The sequence below is a fragment of the Ranitomeya imitator genome, chromosome 3, assembly GCF_032444005.1.
Source record: "Ranitomeya imitator isolate aRanImi1 chromosome 3, aRanImi1.pri, whole genome shotgun sequence".
Classification (NCBI taxonomy): domain Eukaryota; kingdom Metazoa; phylum Chordata; class Amphibia; order Anura; family Dendrobatidae; genus Ranitomeya; species Ranitomeya imitator.
The window spans coordinates 138320015-138344319 of NC_091284.1; the positions used below are offsets into that span (position 1 = coordinate 138320015).

Here is a 24305-nt window from a genome sequence, read left to right on the forward strand (position 1 = left end):
AGCGGCCATCACACATCACTCTGGTAACACTGGTAATCATTACACATCACATTGGTAACTCCCCCGTCATGTAAAACAAGCTCTGGAGTCCGAGGTGTATCTAGGTTTTCTGGCACCCAGGGCAAGAATTCAGTTTGGCGCAACACACTTAGTCATGTACCGACAAGCTGCTCTCCCTAATGCTCTCTATGTTCAGTGACAAACAGAGAAGCAGAAGAGAAGCTCGTTGTCACAGGAACATAAGTATGAAATTCGCATATGAGTGAAGTGTGATGACTACTGGAACCTGCAGAACTGAATCCTGACATTGCAGGATTCTGAATTCTTACAACGAATGCACTGCACACTTTTGAGATTCTCCCTTGCTGGTGGCAAGTGTGGACGGTCATGTCAGCACAGGTATGCAGTTTGTATACTTCTGGCCACATTCTGACTAAACATTTCTGGCCTCGCTCAGTTCATTTTCATTGAGTGAGACCACAGATCTAGTCAGCATGTGACCGCATGTATGTAAATCTCCGGCACGAGATTATTAGCGGTGCGCACTGTGAGAATTCAGAAGTTTGCAGTCACGTAGAATGACTGCAGACTCATCACAAACCTGGATAACCCCTTTAATGATCCTAACATAAATAAAAACATGAGAATTAGTCAGTATCACAAATAACATTTACATCCAAGTACCTTATAGATGAGATCATCTCTTGAGTCTCATTTTCTTCACTCGCCCCAAGATGAGTTTTCTCATCCACAGCTCTTATCTGCAGTCTTCCATCATCTCCAGTCTTCTGCAGCAAATCTCCACATGATGCCCTTAAAGATAGAAGTGTCATAATAATGCTCCTGAATAAAAATATCTAACCTACACTGAGCCCCTGAATAAACAATTGCTACTCACTATATTGTATGCACAAAACATGACCCCCACACTGTCCCTCTTATGGTACATGCTCTTCACATTGACCTCTCCCTTCCATGCTGGGACCCCTCTTCACACTGTCCTCCCTATAGGGCCCAGTCTCTACACTGTACCCTCTCATCACACTCCCCCTCCATGGTATATTGTCCTTTCCTGGTTGTACCTTTACACTGTCTCCCCATGCTACACCTCCACTACTACTGTAATGACCCCGGGGCGGTCCCGGTTTGGGTCCGATGAGCATCGCAGGTCTGGGTCCGGCGCCTCTCATCTTCATGTGATGACGTGCTCTTCTTTGCTTCTGTTGCGGTTCCTGCGCAGGCGTACTGAGAATTACGCCTGCGCAGGAGCCCCAACAGAAGCAAAGAAGAAGACGTCATCGCATGAAGATGGGAGGCGCCGTACCTGGACCTGTGACACTTATCGGACCCGGACCGCCTCTGGGTGAGTATAATCTAACTTGTTTTTCTTATCTTTCAGGTTACACCAGGGGCTTATCCACAGCATTACAGAATGCTGTCGATTAGCCGCTAATGGCGGTGGGCGCAGTATATAGCGGCAAAATGAGGTGACAGATTAACCTTTAAGGAGACAGTATGGAGGGAGAAAAGTGAGTGGTCACAGAATAGAGACTGAGTAGTGGAGGCGTAGTATGGGAAGATAGTGTAAAGGTACAGCCAGGAAGGGACAATATACCAAGGAGGGGAGTGTGATGAGAAGGTACAGTGTATACAATTTATAGCGGCAAAGAGAGGTGACAGATTCCCTTTAAACTATTCCCCTCCCTTCTCTTACTGTCTCCTCTCACATCCCTCCGGTTTACCATACTGTCTCCTCATATATTTACCCCCTTACTGTCTATACTGCCTGCTCACACAAACCCCGACTCCACATAATGTGTCTGCACTCATCCCATCACCCACACTCCCCATACTGTGACCTCATAAATTTTTCCCATCGCTACTCATACTGTGTCCGCATACATTCCCTCGTTTGTTCCTGATACTGTCTGCACCCATCCCCCCACTCACCAAACTGTGTCTGCACCCATCCCCCATGCTGTTTCCTCATACATGCCCCCATTCACCCATACGGTTTCCTTATACATGCCCCCCATCCCCCATACTATTTCTTCATACATGCCCTTCATCTCCCCCTTTGTTCTTCATTTTGTGTCTTCAAATCCCCCACACGTTAAATCCCCCCATCCCCACTCCAAATCTCCCCACACACATCAAATCCCATCCGCACTCCAGATCTCTCCCCCCACACAATAAGTCTCCGCATTCCCACTCCAAATCTCCTCCCACATGTTAAATCTCCCCCCACATGTTAAATCTCCCCACTCCAAATCTCCCCCACACATTAAATCAGTCCTCATCTCTTCTCCAGATCTCCCCACACACATTAAATCCCCCATCCCCAATCCAAATCTCCCCCACATATTAAATCTCATCTCTTCTCCAGATCTCCCCACACACATTAAATCCCCCCCATCCCCACTCCAAATTTCCCCTACACGTTAAATCCCCCCCATGCCCACTCCAAATATCCCCCACACACATTAAATCCCATCCGCACTCCATATCTCCCCCCACACAATAAATCTCCGCATTCCCACTCCAAATCTCCCCCCACACGTTAAATCTCCCCAGTCCAAATCTCCCCACACACATTAAATCCCCCATCCCCAATCCAAATCTCCCCCACATATTAAATCTCATCTCTTCTCCAGATCTCCCCACACACATTAAATCCCCCCCATCCCCACTCCAAATTTCCCCTACACGTTAAATCCCCCCCATGCCCACTCCAAATATCCCCCACACACATTAAATCCCATCCGCACTCCATATCTCCCCCCACACAATAAATCTCCGCATTCCCACTCCAAATCTCCCCCCACACGTTAAATCTCCCCAGTCCAAATCTCCCCACACACATTAAATTCCCCATCCCCACTCCAAATCTCCCCACACACATTAAATCCCCCATCCCCACTCCAAATCTCCCCCATCTTCGGTGTCCAGCTCCACTGGAGCACTTGCCACCCATGTGCGCCTCTGCAGCGCTGGCGAGTGACGTCAGCAGCGTGATCACATGACACAGGATCTCACTGCTGCCGTTGCTCTGACCCTGCAGTTGCAGTTGTACTCGTGTCTGTAAGATGCGAGTACAACTGATAATTGGGAGCCAGCGCAGAGAATGGCGACTCCAAGTCCAGGGTACAGGGGGTGGCAGAATGAAGCCGCCAGAGAATATACTGCGGACCGCCGCATTAGGCGTCCTGACTGCACCCCCAGCTGGCTGCGCCTGGGGAACATGCCCCGGGTGCCCCCCCTAGATGCATCTCTGGGATACGCCTCTGGGCAGAGTTATCTCCAGGCATCATCCTCACCAGAGACTGTAAGAGGTCACTTCTATAAAGTGATAAAAGTTGATTTATCAGCAACAAGGCATCTGACATGAGACATACGGTTATGAGTTTTTTTCTGCAGTCAATAGCCTTAATGCCCATATTAATAGTTTAGATAGGTCAAATGGGGTGATGGATTCCCTTTAAGTGTGCCCTAAAAACTCCTCTTTTAGCCAGGAATGTCAGGTCACCTCACTAATGTAACTTCTCCCTTCCTCACTCTTTCTGTGCAGATACTGTCTAGTGACTGATTCATGCAGTTTTACATGCATAGCCTTATTTTAGCTGGACCGGACACTACTAGCACTTTTTACCTTTTGGATCACCCCATCTCCTCATATATTGTGAGCTCATGTGATCAGGGATTTTACTCATGAACCCACTGAATTTCATTGTGCTATGGAATATTTTGGCATCAATTAAATGTAGTATGACGATGAGCTTACTGTATCGATATGGTAACCAATGTCTACAAAAGCCAGACCAATGCCAAACCTACGCCTAGGGTGCAGAAACAGATCCAAATGTGTAGCAATCTAGTTAGTAAAAGAATACAAGCTGCATTTTGCAAACAAGAGCTGGCACCTGATTATGTCCACTTTGTATTTCTTTGCACTGTTATTGTGTAATATGAACATGTGGAAGTCAGATGGTTGATAACCACTGACCCTACAGAGGATAGTAAAGCATCTGTGCATCTATGTAATCATTCTCCTTATGATAAAATAATAGATCCATGGCTGAAACCACAAACTCTGCATCTGCAGCACGTATGTATGACTACTGTGCTGTGCTACCTGAGATCCACGTGAAGAGATCGATACAGTACGTAAGCGATCATTTGGCCCCTTCATTCTCCGAGATAGTCCCACGTGTTCCTAAAATGTGACACTATTTCCGTAGTTTGTCCTTATATGACCACACATACAGAATAATAGACATTATCATCTGATGTATGATAACATATGAATGGATGTTACAATGAGTAAATGCACACGTATCAGACATTTAGATTATTTTAGAGACAGGTGGACAGTGTTGGTGCATTTGACTCATTGCAAATAGTGTAGAGTGTTTATCTTCCTTTTTATTTTTAGATGGTATAAATTCTTTGGAAAAAATGAAATATTTGTACAATCAATTACCGTAACTATGCGTCAAGATGACTTTTTATTTTATTATTATACTTGTCAAATATTTGTCTGTCCTTTTATTTGAGTAATCAAATAGTTACATTAAGGTAACCTGGATGGGAGGAAAAATATGGAAAATATTTAACTTATAAAGGCAACAATGTGAATGAAAACTAGTTGACTGCCAAACATAGCACAGTAGTGTTTGCACAGAGCGGCGTTGTATGCTTTCCTTTGCACTTAGGTTGTTGTATCTTTAGCTATGACGTTTCCTTCTAGACAGAACTGTTCCAGTTGATGTGTGTTTGTTTGTACCATCGTTCAATGCCAATGTATACGGAGTGCGTGAGCATGTCATCCCTATCCTGAAATTGAAAATTCATGCAAAAAGCAAGCCATAGTAACCCCACTATAACACCAGTGAAGCCTCCGTAGCACACAACACCAAAAAAGGAACAAAAACGCTAAGAACTTCCAGCAGTTTTTTTGTTAGATTTAGTTAGCTTTTTGACATTGTGAAATTTTTATTTTATAATATGTAAAAATATATTTAAGCCTTGTGAGGCAGTGACCTGGGTCATGTGCGAGGGTCGCTATGTGTCCCCCAGGATGCGCACACAAGCATATTGAGGCCATGGGAGTACATTGCAGTTACAGGCATAGCTGTGATTGCAATGCAGAATAAAAGTGAGTGTTGGCTTTGGGCAAGCTATTTGTCCAAGGCAGATTTAAGAAAACCTGCTTTGGGCTTTTATTTTTTAAACGGACTACAGGATGGTAGTTGGGCGGTCCGTTTCCTCACCCTCTCACGGCCTGGGATTTTGCATGTGGCCAACAGCCACAGGTTCTTGGGTAAAAATCCCCTGAAGCTGAGGGTTGGGTGTGTCAGTTTTGGTCTTGCAAGCAGGCAGAGTAGAAGGCTCTGCAGAGCTCAACCTGTGTGAGGCAACACAGGGCCAAGCAGAGCCAAAAGGCCTGGCACCCTCAGCAAACACGGCGGTGCAGTCGCCCACGTAAACAAGTCACGGACTGTCTTTTTTTTCCCGGCTGCGATCCGGAGGATACTGTCTCTTTTGTTTGTAAGTTTTGGACATTAAAGGGAACCTGTCACCTGAATTTGGCGGGACTGGTTTTGGGTCATATGGGCGGAGTTTTCGGGTGTTTGATTCACCCTTTCCTTACCCGCTGGCTGCATGCTGGCTGCAATATTGGATTGAAGTTCATTCTCTGTCCTCCATAGTACATGCCTGCGCAAAGCAATCTTGCCTTGTGCAGGCGTGTACTATGGAGGACAGAGAATGAACTTCAATCCAATATTGCAGCCAGCATGCAGCCAGCGGGTAAAGAAAGGGTGAATCAAACACCCGAAAACTCCGCCCATATGACCCAAAACCAGTCCCGCCAAATTCAGGTGACAGAGTCCCTTTAAACCTACGTTTACTTTGAACTTTCCTGGGTCACTGCCTCATCTTTGCACAGTGAGGACACCGCTGCACTACGGCCTATAGAAAAAATGCCATACCTAAACCATACTGCAAAAAAACAAAAGTATGTCAATTTTTCAATAATTTTCTACATACCGTATATACTCGAGTATAAGCCGACCCGAGTATAAGCCGACCCCCCTAATTTTGCCACAAAAAACTGGGAAAACTTATTGACTCGAGTATAAGCCTAGGGTGGAAATGCAGCATTTACCGGTGAATTTAAAAAATAAAAATAGATCATTATTTCCCCATAGCTGTGCCATATAGTGCTCTACACCATTCATATTTCCCCATAGCTGTGCCCCATATAGTGCTCTGCACCGTTCACTGTGCCCCCTAGCTGTGCCATATACAGTGCTCTGCACCGTTCACTGTGCCCCATAGATGTGCCATATACAGTGCTCTGCACCGTTCACTGTGCCCCATAGATGTGCCATATACGGTGCTCTGCACCGTTCATTGTGCCCCCTAGCTGTGCCATATACGGTGCTCTGCACCGTTCATTGTGCCCCCTAGCTGTGCCTTATACGGTGCTCTGCACCGTTCATTGTGCCCCCTAGCTGTGCCTTATACGGTGCTCTGCACCGTTCATTGTGCCCCCTAGCTGTGCCTTATACGGTGCTCTGCACCGTTCATTGTGCCCCCTAGCTGTGCCTTATACGGTGCTCTGCACCGTTCATTGTGCCCCCTAGCTGTGCCTTATACGGTGCTCTGCACCGTTCATTGTGCCCCCTAGCTGTGCCTTATACGGTGCTCTGCACCGTTCACTGTGCCCCATAGATGCTCCACATTAATCTGTGCTGCCGCTGCTACTGCTGCAATAAAAAAAAAAAAACACATACTCACCTCCCTTGATTGCAGCTCCCAGCGTCTCGTTCCGGCGCCTCCATCTTCCCGGCGTCTCTGCTCTGACTGATCAGGCAGAGGGCGCCGCGCACACTATATGCGTCATCGCGCCCTCTGCCTGAACAGTCAGAGTGCAGACGCCGGGAAGATGGAGGCGCCGGCCGGGAAAATGGAGCGACGCCCGGCGGCTGGAACGAGGACAGGTGAATATTACATACTCACCTAGTCCTGGCGATCCTCGCGCTGTCCCCTCCTGTCTTCGGCGCTGCAGCTTCTTTCTCTATCAGCGGTCACCGGCACCGCTGATTAGAGAAATGAATAAGCGGCTCCGCCCCTATGGGAGGTGGAGCCGCTTATTCATTTCTGTAATGAGCGGTCCCACGTGACTGCTGAAGAGAGGAAGAAGCTGCAGCGCCGAAGCCCGTGGGACGGCAGGGACAGCGCGAGGATCGCTGGGACTAGGTAAGTATACCCCAGCGCCCTCAGCCCCTCACCTGCCGACCCCACCGCTACCGTGACTCGAGTATAAGCCGAGGGGGGCACTTTCAGCCCTAAAATTTGGGCTGAAAATCTCGGCTTATACTCGAGTATATACGGTACTTTAAACATCAAGGCCCACAGTGCTTTAAAAAATCTACTATATAAAGCTGAATGTGTGTATGTGTGTGTATGTCCGGGATTGGCATCTGCACCGTCGCAGCTACAGCCACAAAATTTTGCACAGTCACACGTCTGGACCTCGAGAGCGTCATAGGCTACGTTGTGAGGCGAAATTTTAACCCCGCGCGTTCCAATTCACCAAACAATTTTGCCCCTATCTACATAATGGGGAAAAAAGTGAAAGGAAAAGTGTTGGAAGCGTCGCAGCTACAGCAACTAAATTTTGCACAGTCACACGTCTGGACCCTGAGAGCGTCATAGGCTACGTTGTGAGGTGAAATTTTAACCCCGCGCGTTCCAATTCACCAAACAATTTTGCCCCTATCTACATAATGGGGAAAAAAGTGAAAGGAAAAGTGTTGGAGGCAAATTGACAGCTGCCAGATGTGAACAAGGAGGACTTAAAGAATGAGAGCGATGGCGCCAAAGAGTATATACCGATCAGTTGCTAAGGTGGGGCCCCGACATGAGATACTCACCACACACGGGGATATGAACACACACACAAAATGCGCCACACACTACCACGTGCTTGAACACATATACCACCCTCAGCACACATTTCACCACACATACACCAACCTCGCCACATAAAAGTCGAAACACAAAAGTCGCCGCTCAAAACTCACCACGCGCAAAACTCGCCACATGCAAAAACTAGGCTCACGCAAAACTCGCCACAAGTGCAAAACTCACCTCATGGAAAACTCGCCACACGCAAAACTTGCACACGCGGAAAAATTGCCACATGCACAAAATTTGCAACACATGCAAAAGTTGCCTCACACAAAACTTGCACATACTCAAAAGGCACCAGACATAAAACTCACCACGTGCAAAACTCGCCATGCGCAAAACTTGCTGCACACAACTTGCTACACTAACCTGTCACATGCAACTCGACACACAAAAAGTTGCTACACGCATGTTGCCACACAAAACTCAACACACACAACTTGACAGACGAAACTCGCCCTAAAACACACACAAGTCTGGTATTAGCCTACAAAAATAAAAATCTGATTAATAAGCAGACAAACTACAAGATCAACAAATGTACCATATAGGAAATACAGCAGCTGTCAGTCACATGACCTGTCTATTATGTACATGGGGGAGCTAATATATACTGCCAGGGGGAGGGCTTCCTGTTGGCTGGGGATTTATCAGGCTGCCAATTTATCTTACAAATACTGAGGTAAAAATACTGAGCAAATAACGTGTTAACGAGGTCTAATACAGGAGATCACACAGGTATATACTATATACAGGGGAGATGACACACAGATATATACTATATACAGGAGAGATGACAAACAGGTATATACTATATAGAGGAGGAGATGACATACAGGTATATACTATATACAGGAGGAGATGACACACAGGTATATACTATATACAGGAGCAGATTACCTACAGGTATATACTATATACAGGAGGAGATGACATACAGGTATATGCTATATATAGAAGATGACATACAGGTATATACTATATACAGGAGATGACACACAGATATATACTATATACAGGAGCAGATTACCTACAGGTATATACTATATACAGGAGGAGATGACATACAGGTATATGCTATATACAGGAGCAGATTACCTACAGGTATATACTATATACAGGAGGATATGACATACAGGTATATGCTATATATAGAAGATGACATACAGGTATATACTATATACAGGAGATGACACAGATATATACTATATACAGGAGCAGATTACCTACAGGTATATACTATATACAGGAGGAGATGACACACAGGTATATACTATATACAGGAGCAGGTTACCTACAGGTATATACTATATACAGGAGGAGATGACATACAGGTATATGCTATATATAGAAGATGACATACAGGTATATACTATATACAGGAGATGACACACAGATATATACTATATACGGGAGCAGATTACCTACAGGTATATACTATATACAGGAGGAGATGACATACAGGTATATACTATATACAGGAGATGACATACAGGTGTATACTATATATAAGGGAGATGACAAACATGTATATACTGAGGTGAAAATGAGAGGTGTGAGGTGAAAATGAAAAGGTGTGAGTGCAAAATGAGAGGAGTGAGGGAAAATAGTGTACTGATCGGAAAATGACAGATGTGAGGTCGAAATGACAAGTGTTAGGCGGGAATGAGGAATGAGGGAGAAAATGAGAGGTGTGAGGGAAAATAGTGTACTGATCGGAAAATGACAGATGTGAGGTCGAAATGACAAGTGTTAGGCGGGAATGAGGAATGAGGGAGAAAATGAGAGGTGTGAGGGAGAAAATGAGAGGTGTGAGGGAGAAAATGAGAGATGTGATTGGGAAAATGAGAGGAGTGATGGGAAAATAAGAGAAGTGACATGCTATAACTAACCACAGATATTTACTATGCCCAGGCAACGCCGGGCTCTTCAGCTAGTATATTATAAATACCAGTGGACAAAGTGGAATATAATGGAAAGTGCTGTGCATTCTTTATTCGACACAAAGATATTGCTGTTCACAAAGTCAGTTTAGGGCATTCAGCCATTAATTACAATTTGCCAAAAGGCAACAAAAACCCTATCTAAAGACCATAAAAAGTAACTTTTAATTCACTATTTAAAAGGAATATTATTAAAACCTTGCAGAGGTCAGTGTGTAGTAATTATAATAACAATAATCTTTATTTATACAGCGCCAACATGTTCCGCAGCGCTTTAAAGTTTAACAGCTTCAAGCACAACAGACATAAGTAACATTGTTAACAATACAATAATTAAAGCAACACAAGACGCCCCTGCTCATGAGAGCTTACAATCTACAATGAGGTGGGGGGGATGCAAAGTACAGGTGTGTATTTACAATGATGTATTTACAATGATGGTCCAGCCATCTTCAGGGAGTGGGGGATAGATGGAGATAGTGAATGGGTTACACACAAACATAAAATAACTGATTAGGGAACATGATAGGCCGCTCTGAACAAATGTGTTTTGAGGGACTATTAGAGTACTACTAGAGAATATCCTTATTTCTCATTAATCACAATATCATTGTTGCACTTATCCTTATCCCATTCATTCATACTCTGTTATGGTTTATAGGAATTGCTCGGTGTGGCCGCTACTTCACTTCCTTTAACCCCTTCCCGACCTTTGACGCAGCGCATGCATCATGAAAACCTGTGCCAATCCGACCTGTGACGCAGCATATGCGTCATGGTCGGATCGCGTCCCTGCAGGCCGGGTGAAAGGGTTAACTCCAATTTCACCCGACCTGCAGGGACAGGGGGAGTGGTACTACAGCCCAGAGGGGGTGGCTTCGCCCCCCTGTGGGTACGATAGCTCTGATTGGCTGTTGATAGTGAAACAGCCAATCAGAGCAATCTGTAATATTTCACCTATGAAAATTGGTGAAATATTACAATCCAGCCATGGCCGATGCTGCAATAGCATTGGCCATGGCTGGAGACCCTGATCTGGCCCCCTCACCGACTGACGGCTGCGATCTGCCGTATCCCTCCGTCCTGTCCTAAGCACCTTCCTCTCCCCTCTGACCCTCCTCCGCTCCCCCCCCCCCGCTGTCCGATCGCACCCCCCATACTTACCTTGTCCCAGTGTCCTCGGTCTTCTCGCATGGGCGCCGCCATATTGGAAAATGGCGGGCGCAGTGCGCCCGCCGAATCTGCCGGGCGGCAGATTTGTTCCCTGTACATTTTGATCGCTGTGATATGTTCTTACACAGCGATCAAAATAAAAAAAATAGTAAATAAACCCCCCCCCTTCATCCCCCCCATAGGTAGGGAAAATAATAAAATACAGAAAATATATTTATTTTTGCTTTTCCGTTAGGGTTCGGGGTAGGGTTAGGGTTGCACTTAGGGTTAGGGTTGCACTTAGGGTTAGGGTTGCACTTAGGGTTAGGGTTGCACTTAGGGCTAGGGTTGCACTTAGGGCTAGGGTTGCACTTAGGGCTAGGGTTGCACTTAGGGCTAGGGTTGCACTTAGGGCTAGGGTTGCACTTAGGGCTAGGGTTGCACTTAGGGTTAGGGTTGCACTTAGGGTTGCACTTAGGGCTAGGGTTGCACTTAGGGCTAGGGTTGCACTTAGGGCTAGGGTTGCACTTAGGGTTGCACTTAGGGCTAGGGTTGCACTTAGGGCTAGGGTTGCACTTAGGGTTAGGGTTGCACTTAGGGTTGCACTTAGGGTTAGGGTTGCACTTAGGGTTGCACTTAGGGCTGGGGTTGCACTTAGGGTTGCACTTAGGGTTGGGGTTGCACTTAGGGTTAGTGTTGCACTTAGGGCTAGGGTTGCACTTAGGGATATCGTTGCACTTAGGGTTGCACTTAGGGTTGGGGTTGCACTTATTGTTAGTGTTGCACTTAGGGCTAGGGTTGCACTTAGGGTTGCACTTAGGGTTGGGGTTGCACTTAGGGTTAGTGTTGCACTTAGGGCTAGGGTTGCACTTAGGGTTGGCGTTGCACTTATTGTTAGTGTTGCACTTAGGGCTAGGGTTGCACTTAGGGTTGCACTTAGGGTTGGGGTTGCACTTAGGATTAGTGTTGCACTTAGGGCTAGGGTTGCACTTAGGGATATCGTTGCACTTAGGGTTGCACTTATTGTTAGTGTTGCACTTAGGGCTAGGGTTGCACTTAGGGCTAGGGTTGCACTTAGGGCTAGGGTTGCACTTAGGGCTAGGGTTGCACTTAGGGCTAGGGTTGCACTTAGGGCTAGGGTTGCACTTAGGGCTAGGGTTGCACTTAGGGCTAGGGTTGCACTTAGAGCTAGGGTTGCACTTAGGGCTAGGGTTGCACTTAGGGCTAGGGTTGCACTTAGGGCTAGTGTTAGAATTAGGGCTAGGGTTGGAATTAGGGTTAAAATTAGGCTATGTGCACACAGTGCGGATTTGGCTGTGGATCCGCAGCGGATTGGTCGCTGCGGATTCGTAGCAGTTTAACATCACGTTTACAGTACCACGTAAAACTGGAAAACCAAATCCGCTGTGCCCATGGTGCGGAAAATACAGAGCGGAAACTCTGCGTTGTATTTTCCGCAGCATGTCTATTCTTTGTGCGGATTCCGCAGCGTTTTACACCTGCTCCATAATAGGAATCCGCAGGTGAAATCCACACAAAAATCACTGGAAATCCGCAGGTAAAGCGCAGTGCGTTTTACCTGCAGATTTTTCAAAGACGGTGCGGAAAAATCCGCACACAAATCCGCAACGTGGGCACATAGCCTTATGGTTGTGGTTAGGGGTGTGTTGGGGTTAGTGTTGGAGTTAGAATTGAGGGGTTTCCACTGTTTAGGCACATCAGGGGGTCTCCAAACGCGACATGGCGCCACCATTGATTCCAGCCAATCTTGCGTTACAATAGTCAAATGGTGCGCTCTCCAATCCGAGCCCCGACGTGTGCCCAAACAGTGGTTTACCCCCACATATGGGGTATCAGCGTACTCAGGAGAAACTGGACAACAACTTTTGGGGTCCAATTTCTCCTGTTACCCTTGGGAAAATAAAAAATTGCGGGCTAAAAATTATTTTTGAGGAAAGAAAAATTATTTTTTATTTTCACGGCTCTACGTTATAAACTTCTGTGAAGCACTTGGGGTTTCAAAGTGCTCACCACACATCTAGATAAGTTCCTTTGGGGGTCTAGTTTCCAAAATGAGGTCACTTGTGGGGGGTTTCTACTGTTTAGGCACATCAGGGGCTCTGCAAACGCAACGTGACGCCCACAGAGCATTCCATCAAAGTCTGCCTTTCAAAACGTCACTACTTCACTTCCGAGTCCCGGCATGTGCCCAAACAGTGGTTTACCCCCACATATGGGGTATCCGTGTACTCAGGAGAAACTGGACAACAACTCTTGGGGTCAAATTTCTCCTATTACCCTTGGGAAAATAAAAAATTGCGGGCTATAAAATCATTTTTGAGAAAAGAAATATTATTTTTTTATTTTCATGCCTTTGCGTTATAAACTTCTGTGAAGCACTTGGGGGTTCAAAGTGCTCACCACATATAGATTAGTTCCTTGGGAGGTCTAGTTTCCAAAATGGGGTCACTTGTGGTGGAGCTCCAATGTTTAGGCACACAGGGGCTCTCCAAACGTGACATGGTGTCCGCTAATGATTGGAGCTAATTTTCCATTCAAAAAGCCAAATGGCATGCCTTCCCTTCCGAGCCCTGCCATGCGCCCAAACAGTGGTTTACCCCCACATATGGGGTATCAGCATACTCAGGACAAACTGGACAACATTATTTGTGGTCCAATTTCTCCTGTTACCCTTGGGAAAATAAAAAATTCTGGGCTAAAAAATCATTTATGAGGAAAGAAAAATTATTTTTTATTTTCACGGCTCTGTGTTATAAACTTCTGTGAAGCACCTGTGGGTTTAAAGTGCTCACTATGCATCTAGATAAGTTCCTTGGGGGGTCTAGTTTCCAAAATGGGGTCACTTGTGGGGGAGCTCCAATGTTTAGGCACACAGGGGCTCTCCAAACGCGACATGGTGTCCGCTAACGATTGGAGCAAATTTTCCATTCAAAAAGTCAAATGGCGCGCCTTCCCTTCCACGCCTTGCCGTGCGCCCAAACAGTGGTTTACCCCCACATATGAGGTATCGGCGTACTCAGGAGAAATTGCCCAACAAATTTTAGGATCCATTTTATTCCATTGCCCATGTGAAAATGAAAAAATTGAGGCTAAAAGAAATTTTTTTGTGAAAAAATAAAAAGTACTTTTTCGTTTTTACGGACCAATTTGTGAAGCACCTGAGGGTTTAAAGTGCTCACTATGCATCTAGATAAGTTCCTTGGAGGGTCTAGTTTCCAAAATGGGGTCACTTGTGGGGGAGCTCCAATGTTTAGGCACACAGGGGCTCTCCAAACGCGACATGGTGTCTGCTAAAGATTGGAGCCAATTTTTCATTAAAATAGTCAAATGGCGCTCTTTCCCTTCCGAGCCCTGCCGTGCGCCCAAACAGTGGTTTACCCCCACATATGAGGTATCTGCGTACTGAGGACAAATTGGACAACAACTTTCGTGGTCCAGTTTCTCCTTTTACCCTTGGGAAAATAAAAAAAATTGTTGCTAAAAGATAATTTTTATGACTAAAAAGTTAAATGTTCATTTTTTCCTTCCATGTTGCTTCTGCTGCTGTGAAACACCTGAAGGGTTAATAAACTTCTTGAATGTGGTTTTGAGCACCTTGAGGGGTGCAGTTTTTAGAATGGTGTCACTTTTGGGTATTTTCAGCCATATAGAACCCTCAAACTGACTTCAAATGTGAGATGGTCCCTAAAAAAATGGTTTTGTATATTTTGTTGTAAAAATGAGAAATCACTGGTCAAATTTTAACCCTTATAACTTCCTAGCAAAAAAAAAAAAATTTGTTTCCAAAATTGTGCTGATGTAAAGTAGACATGTGGGAAATGTTATTTATTAACTATTTTGTGTCACATAACTTTCTGGTTTAACAGAATAAAAATTCAAAATGTGAAAATTGCGAAATTTTCAAAATTTTCGCCAAATTTCCGTTTTTTTTTTCACAAATAAACGCAGAAATTATCGACCTAAATTTACCACTAACATGAAGCCCAATATGTCATGAAAAAACAGTCTCAGAATCGCTAGGATCCGTTGAAGCGTTCCTGAGTTATTACCTCATAAAGGGACACTGGTCAGAATTGCAAAAAATGGCAGGGTCTTTAAGGTCAAAATAGGCTGGGTCATGAAGGGGTTAAACTAACCATACACAACTGGCCAATGCTGATTAAAAAGTGCCCTAAAGACTTCCCGACATGTTTCACCAGAGACCTAGCTACATCAGGGGTTTGAGGATGTTTGAGTGAGCGCATGTGGAAACCGAGGCTCAGAGTGAACGAGCCCTCTGACTTGCATCATTTTCGGACATTTACGCCTACTCCGTCTACTACGTCTGAGTGTCTGCCTCCAGTAGGTGTATACACCCAAAAATGATGCAGAGGGCTCAATCCCTCTGTCTGCACCATTATCACACCACTCTAATTAATTATTTGGGTGTATTTCATCTGGGTACTCTTGGTTTTTTTACGAACATTCAACCCGTCCCCACCCCAAAAAAACAAAACGAAAAAAAAAATGCCAAATCTCACTGGTTGATTGTAAATGTAGATTGTGAGTCAATATAGGGTCATGAACACGTGAGTGCTGACCATCTCTCAATGTGTTGGCGCTATATAAGGCCGGTTTCACACGTCCAGATAATTCTGGTACCAGAATTATCCGTGTCCGTGTGCCCCTACGTTTCTGTGGCACATCAGTGCCCACTGGGTACCACACGCACCGTGCTGGGTACCACACGTACCAGTATCTGGTGCTGAAGCCCCGATTCATATCTTCCCTGCAGCAGCGTTTGCTGCAGAGAAGATATGAATAATAGTGTTTAAAATAAAGATCTATGTGCCCCCCCGCTGTTTTGAAAATACTCACCCGACTCCCTTGTTGGCTGTCGCTGCTTCCTGTTCTGGCCGCATCTTCTCCTGTATGCGGTCACGTGGGGCTGCCGATTACAGTAATGAATATGCGGTTCCACCCCTATGGGAGGTGGAGCCGCATATTCATTACTGTAAATGAGCGGCCCCACGTGACCGCATACAGGAGAAGATGCGTCCAGGAGAGGAAGCAGCGCCGGCAAGGGAGCGAGCCGGGTGAGTATTTTCAGAACAGCGGGGGCGGGGGGGGGGGGGGGGGGCGCACAGGGGGTGGGAGGGCTTTGGGCACATAGATCTTTATTTTAAACACTATTATTCATATCTTCTCTACAGCAAACGCTGCTGCAGGGAAGATATGAATCGCGGCTTCAGCACCAGTAGGGGGGGCAGCGCTTAATGTAGTGCTGTCTCCTGCACGGCACACGGACTGCACACGACAATGTCCGTGTGCGGTACGTGTTTTACACGGACCCATTGACTTTAATAGGTCCGTGTAATACGTGCGCTCCCACGAACACTGACATGTCTCCGTGTTTGGCACACAGACACACGGTCTGCAAAAAATCAATGACATCTGCACAGATGCATTGATTTTTATGTGTCTACGTGTGTCAGTGTTTCCGGTACGTGAGGAAACTGTCACCTCACGTACCGGAGCCACTGACGTGTGAAACCGGCCTAAATGAATGCACTTATGGGAACACTAAATGACACTGACTGAAATGCTAGCATGCAAAACACGGTAATGAAGGTTTCACATTGGCTAGGGGGCATATTTATGACATTTTGCCAATTTTCCACCACATTTTTGGTATGCCAGTATTAGTATACCGCAGTGTCACACAACAGACGCGTGCACTTGGTTTAAACATTTCTGACTTCTCACAATGAAATGTTTTTTATAAGGGCACTGGCAGGGATTCTCATCACAGACCACGCTGTCACTCTGTTATTAATTATACCATCCTCCCACTTACCACAACTATAGGCAGGGACATTGGAATATATCTTTAAATAGTCAAAACCAATTAGTCTTGTTTAAAAAGTAAATAAGTATCATGGTTATGTATTATCTATCAGCGCTGGAACTGCTATGTTAGCAAACTGGATTTAAATAAATATTGACTGAGATTTATGGAAGCCGGGCAGCTCGATCTGATGGGGACATAGATGTTCACTAGGGATGCTTGTTCTGCATCGGCCTATTTTCGTCTGAAGGACCCTAAACTTGGGATCTAGAGCTCCACAAATAATCGGGGAATGCAGGCCCCCTGGTTTTGTTCTTTTCCTGATTGTTACATAACTTATTGTCATTAGATTAATTGAAGGAGCCAAGTTTAACCAAAGGAACCACGTTCGTGCTCATGAAACTTTCTCCGGGTTTTCTATATTTAGATGAGTGGATGTTATTTACTCATCAGAATTCAGCTTTCTCGGTTTTATTTATATCTATAAATTTTAGAGGATATGTTACAGTTTTGATGCATTCACTTTCTTTTACCCCATAGTGTTTGAACCCCCCCCCCCCCCACCACCAAATTAGCCTTTGTATTATTGCAAAGAAGAAAGGGTTTGGAGGCTCAAGACCTGCCATGTAGCCCCCTGAAATATTCCAACAAAGGCTCAAAGATTTTTGCTTAAAAGGAATCTGTCAGTGGGATCAACCCTCCTAAGCTGTCTATATGTAGGTTATAGGAATTGAAATAAAATGATACCGTGTTATCTGCAATCTGATGTCTTAGTCCAGAGAAATCCGTTTTTTTCTTGTATGTAAATGAGCTCTTCAGGAATATGGGCCGTACATTGATCCGCGTGAGAATCTGCCTCCAGAGATTATTATAAATAAAAGGAGGCATTACCAGGTGAGACATTAGCAGCTGCAGCTCTCACAGCTCTGTTGTATTGCAACAGCGGTGGAGTGGTAACTCCACCTTTCGTGGAAAATAATCTCTGGAGGCAGATCGTCATGCAGATCAGTCTTTATATCATAGATTTTAACAGCTCATTTACATGAAAAACGTGGATGTCTCTAGACATCAGATCGCAGATATCAAGTTATCGTTTTCTTCAGCTTCCTATGACCTACATGCCCATATTGAATTCTTGTGAGGGTTGATCCTACTGCCAGATTCACTTGCTCCTACACATCCAGGAGCTATGAAATTTTTTTATTTTTCGCCCGATAAAGTTGTATGAGGCTTGCTTTTTTTTGCGGGACGAGCTGTTTTATCATTACTATTTTGGGGTTGCTACAACTCTTTGATCTCTTTTTATTGCATTTTCTGGGAGGAGGGTATATCCTTGTTGCATATTCCCTTAAAGAAGCACTTCCACTAAAATGTGTATTCATTAAAGGTACGTGCATATGCATGCAATGTAGTGTGAGTGTATGAATATGCTCACTTACCACCGCTTTCCCCGATGCTTGTACACACATTTGATGAACAAAAAAAGTTAGAGTGCTTTTAAATGCTTTGTCCCAAACTTTATCCCCTTTCCATAGGATAAGGGATAGCTTACTGATCATCAGGGGTCCAAATGCTGGAACTCCAGAACTTCTGAGATTGGAGCCCTGGAACCCTAGAACTAAGCTATTTGGCTCTATCAGAGTGGAGGTGCACATGCTTGACCTCTGTTCCATTCATTGTCTATGGGACTGCCAGAGACAGCCGAAAACAGATGTTCTACTGCAGCTCAGAATTGGTTTTAGGGTTGAAAAAAATAAACGCGTTTCCAACCTCTGACTGTGCTACTTCTGATATCTGTTATTAATTATATTGTTTTTCACTTTCCCTGTTTTTAGGCTTCGAGCGGTAACTACTACTTTATTTCATACATTGTGACACCCTGTGGTGACTACTTTTGTTGTGAGAGTGATGCCCAGCGGAGAGCTTCAGAGTACATGCAACCCAGCTGGGACAACCTGTTAGGACCCCTGTGTGCTCCTCTGATTGATAGATTTATCAGTCTGCTTAAAGACATACATGTTACTTCATGGTAAGTAGAACATCTTCCATAAATGATAATACCGTGGTGTGGAACAAAGCAGTATATTTAGCCAAAACAAAAGAGTGGCCGAATAGTAGTGAGCGATAAGTCAGCGTAGTAGCCAGAGTTGGTAATTATATTTTTCTTACTATCTATCTATCTATCTATCTATCTATCTATCTATCTATCTATCTATCTATCTATCTATCTATCTATCTATATACATACATTTTTTTTTTTTTAAGTATTCCAACATTTTGTTGTTTTTTATTGTGACTATCATAATTCAATGGGTTCTTGGATTCTTTTATTGTTATTATTTATGTAAATTTCATATCGGAAGAACATCCAATTTAAAGGGATTGTCCACATCCAAATTTTTCCAAATTTCAGGAGGGTAAAATAATAATAATAAAAAAATTCACAAATCCCCCCCCCTCCATTCAGACACTGGTCGCCTGCCAGTCTATGCTTTCTGCTGCAGCTAAAAAGTTCTGAGAGGGCCATGTGACTGCTGCAGCCAATCATTTCCTGCAGTGGTGTCTTTCTATAGCCAGCGGTTGGCTGCAACTATCGGTATAGACCAGAAGGGGACCGGGTACCATTGGAACTGTAGAAGCAGGAGATCTGGAAGGTGGGTTTTGCATCTCTTATTATTTTCGTCCATTCTGGGCCTTTTGTGGACTTGGACCACCATTTGGAGTAGATTTTTTAAGGGTTGTCCACTACTGTTTTTTCTCTCAGGTAAAATGTGAACACTGCATCCAATCACGGGGGATTTGGGGGGATGAGACGCTGCAGTGGTAGCTATGGAAGAGTGGTGCCAGTCTGAAAAGTGAGAATCAATTCTTTTTGTCTCTTTCTCACCTCCGTGGACACTCTTCCAGGCCACGTGCACACAAGTATTTGGTGATTTTATTATACCAGTATCTGTAAGCCAAAATCAGGAGTGGAACAGAGGAAAAGTATAGTAGAAACACGTCAGCACTTATGTATTTATCACCCACTCCTGGTTTTGGCTGCCAAATACTCAGGAACAAATCTCACTAACTACTCAACATGTGAACGTGACTTCCGGGGTTGCTTGAAAATGGACAACCCCTTTAAGGCCCCTTTCACATGTATGTGTTTCCGGTACATGCTTCGTCCGTTTTTTTCACGGATACCACACTTATCCCTTATAAACTACAGTGATCTTCACATGTCCATGTGAACCACATGAAGACATGTTCTTTTTTTCCGGTAGCACGGATGGCAAGGGCCAATACAAGTCTATGGGTCTGTGAAAAACACGTACAGCACACGTGTTTACATTGCAAAGTATAGGAAAATCTTTATAACATAAATCTTTCTTTATCCATACCAGAAAAACTGATGGCACACTGATCCAAAGCACTGATGACACTGATGGCACACTGATCCAAAACACTGATTGCACACTGATCCAAAGCACTGATGGCACACTGATTCAAACCACTGATCACACTGATGGCACACTGATGCAAAGCACCGATGGCACACTGATGACACTGATGGCACACTGATCCAAAACACTGATGATACTGATGGCACACTGATCTAAAACACTGATGGCACACTGATCCAAATCACTGATTGCACACTGATCCAAAACACTGATTGCACACTGATCCAAAGCACTGATGGCACACTGATCCAAAGCACTGATGGCACACTGATCCAAAACACTGATTGCACACTGATCCAAAACACTGATTGCACACTGATCCAAAGCACTGATGGCACACTGATCCAAAACACTGATTGCACACTGATCCAAAACACTGATGGCACTGATGGCACACTGATCCAAAACACTGATTGCACACTGATCCAAACCACTGATCACACTGATGGCACACTGATGCAAAGCACTGATGACACTGATGGCACACTGATCCAAAACACTGATTGCACACTGATCCAAAGCACTGATGGCACACTGATTCAAACCACTGATCACACTGATGGCACACTGATGACACTGATGGCACACTGATGGCACACTGATCCAAAACACTGATGACACTGATGGCACACTGATCTAAAACACTGATGGCACACTGATCCAAATCACTGATGGCACACTGATCCAAAGCACTGATGGCACACTGATCCAAAACACTGATTGCACACTGATCCAAAGCACTGATGGCACTGATGGCACACTGATCCAAACCACTGATTGCACACTGATCCAAACCACTGATCACACTGATGGCACACTGATGCAAAGCACTGATGGCACACTGATGACACTGATGGCACACTGATCCAAACCACTGATCACACTGATGGCACACTGATGCAAAGCACTGATGGCACACTGATGACACTGATGGCACACTGATCCAAACCACTGATCACACTGATGGCACACTGATGCAAAGCACTGATGGCACACTGATGACACTGATGGCACACTGATCCAAACCACTGATCACACTGATGGCACACTGATGCAAAGCACTGATGGCACACTGATGACACTGATGGCACACTGATCCAAAACACTGATTGCACACTGATCCAAAGCACTGATGACACTGATGGCACACTGATCCAAACCACTGATTGCACACTGATCCAAAGCACTGATGGCACACTGATCCAAACCACTGATTGCACACTGATCCAAACCACTGATCACACTGATGGCACACTGATGCAAAGCACTGATGGCACACTGATGACACTGATGGCACACTGATCCAAACCACTGATCACACTGATGGCACACTGATGCAAAGCACTGATGGCACACTGATGACACTGATGGCACACTGATCCAAAACACTGATTGCACACTGATCCAAAGCACTGATGACACTGATGGCACACTGATCCAAACCACTGATTGCACACTGATGCAAAGCACTGATGGCACACTGATGACACTGATGGCACACTGATCCAAAACACTGATTGCACACTGATACAAAGCACTGATGACACTGATGGCACACTGATCCAAACCACTGATTGCACACTGATACAAAGCACTGATGGCACACTGATCCAAACCACTGATCACACTGATGGCACACTGATGCAAAGCGCTGATGGCACACTGATGGCACACTGATCCAAACCACTGATCACACTGATGGCACACTGATGCAAAGCACTGATGGCACACTGATGACACTGATGGCACACTGATCCAAAACACTGATGATACTGATGGCACACTGATCTAAAACACTGATGACACTGATGGCACACTGATCCAAATCACTGATTGCACACTGATCCAAAGCACTGATGACACTGATGGCACACTGATCCAAAACACTGATGGCACACTGGTCCAAAACACTGATGATACCGGTGCTTTTTTTTTTTCCAGGTGTCGGTTTTATACGGACGTGTGAATGGGCCCTAATACTGTTTATGTACAGTGTAACGGATTGCTTTTTGCCTTTTATATTCAATAGTAATGCCAAATGCTTTTTGGTGGTGTTTGCATTCCAACAATCACCATTGACACTAAATCCAGAGAAGTTTCATTGTTTGCTGTTTTATTAACTAATATTGTGATACAGTAACATTGATATACCTACATTTTTAGCTATGCTTTCCATGCTTAATCCCTTAAGGACCAGGCAATTTTTCATTTTTCTTCTCCCTTTCTTCCAAGGGTTATACCCTTTTTTTTCTGCCCACATAGCCGTTTGAGGTCTTGATATTTGTAGGACAAGTTGCAATTTTGAAGGACGCTATTCATTATGCCATACAAAGGACAAAGAAATTTCTTTTGTGCCACCATGTTCTGAGACACAAAACAGATTAATTTTTTCTACAAAAAAATAAAATAAAAAGTAACAGCAACAAGGACAAACGTTTCTGGACTGAGAGTTCAGATGTTGCTCCTGGGATCTGTTGTAGACATTCTTCCAGCTTAGGGGTCATTGTTCCAAGTGCTCCTATCACCACTGAAATCCCTGTTGCCTTCACCTTCCACATCTTCTCCAGTTTTCCTTGAGGGCCTGGTATTTCTCCAGCATCTCATATTCCTTCTTTCTGATGTTGCTGTCACTTGGCACTGCCACATCTATTATCATTGCTGTCTTCTGATCCTTGTCTACTGTCGCAATGTCTGGTTGGTTAGCCAGCACCTGCTAATCCGTCTGGATCTGAAGTCCCACAGGATTTTAGCCCCACTTTTTCTAGGGTCTCCCACCTGGACTTAGGGGGACTTCGCCCATATGATGTGCAGATGTTCCTGTTTACAATTCCTGCTACCTGGTTCTGGCATTCGGTACACGCTGTTCCTGCTTGCATTTTGCATAATGCCACTATGTGTTGGATGGTTTCTGAGGCCTCTTTGCATAGTCTGCACCTTGGGTCTTGTCTTGTGTGGTACCATATTTTTCAGACTATGAGACGCACCGGACCAAACTGGCTTGCAGACTGCGCTTGTGCGGCCGCCCTGCCTATGAATCCCAGCCCCGCACTGTGCATAATGCATAACACAGTTCGGGGCTGGGATTCCAAAGGTGGCTGGCCGCAATGCCCGCGCAGGCGCAGTCTGCAAGCCTGGCTGGGACGTCAGACGGCCAGAGCTTACTGCGTCTGCGCAGCACAGCAGTACACTGCGCAGGCGCAGTTTTTGAAACGTACACAGCGCTGAGGGGGCGGCGCCGAAGGCGCAGGAAGATTGGAGTGACGGCAGAGGAGCGGTTAGAGCTGGGGAGTGAGGACCTGCCTCCCTGTATAAAAACGCTTTATTTGGGGTATACTTGAACCTAAAACTAAAAGAGCCACCTTGATAGAACGCAGCATTACTGCTGCACAAGGTGGCTCTTTTAGTTTATAACGGCTGGAGGGGGGTGACAGTGGCCCTTTAATAAAGATTGTAGTATGAAAAAAAAATGACAAAAATGTGTAAAAAAAAATAAAACCTAATTTATGCAACAGGTCGTTTTCTGATGATAGCTTCACTTTTACAGTCACAATTTACTTCTATTCTTACTTGGATGATTGTAGCGCACATGCCGCACTAATGTTATACGTTTGCATTCTTTATTGTATTACACTAATGAACGCATTATTGTCTGACTTGTATTTCACTGCTGTATTCCTGCAAATGGTCTGTGCCGTAGAGCATTTAGAAGGAATCTGTCAGCAGGTTTTTGGTATGTAATCTGAGAACACCATATTGTAGGAGCAGAGACCCTGATTACAGGGATGTTTCACTTACAGGGCTGTGTTTTGCTGTTTCAATACAATCAGCTTTTAATCAGCAGGAGATTATCACCACAGGACAACTGGCCTTGGGCCTCCCAGTCCAACCACACCGCTAGCACTGATCAGCAGCTCTGTCACTATACAATGCACAAAGGGA

General features: G+C 44.9%; 1 protein-coding gene across 1 annotated transcript in view; it reads left to right on the forward strand.

The window, feature by feature from the left end:
* The window catches only part of MAP3K15 (mitogen-activated protein kinase kinase kinase 15), a 246053-nt gene that overhangs the window by 88861 nt on the left and 132887 nt on the right, over positions 1-24305 (forward strand). The window contains exon 4 of the mRNA XM_069761515.1: positions 18756-18949. Coding sequence (XP_069617616.1) covers positions 18756-18949 — 194 coding nt within the window. The remainder of the gene's footprint in view (positions 1-18755; positions 18950-24305) is intronic.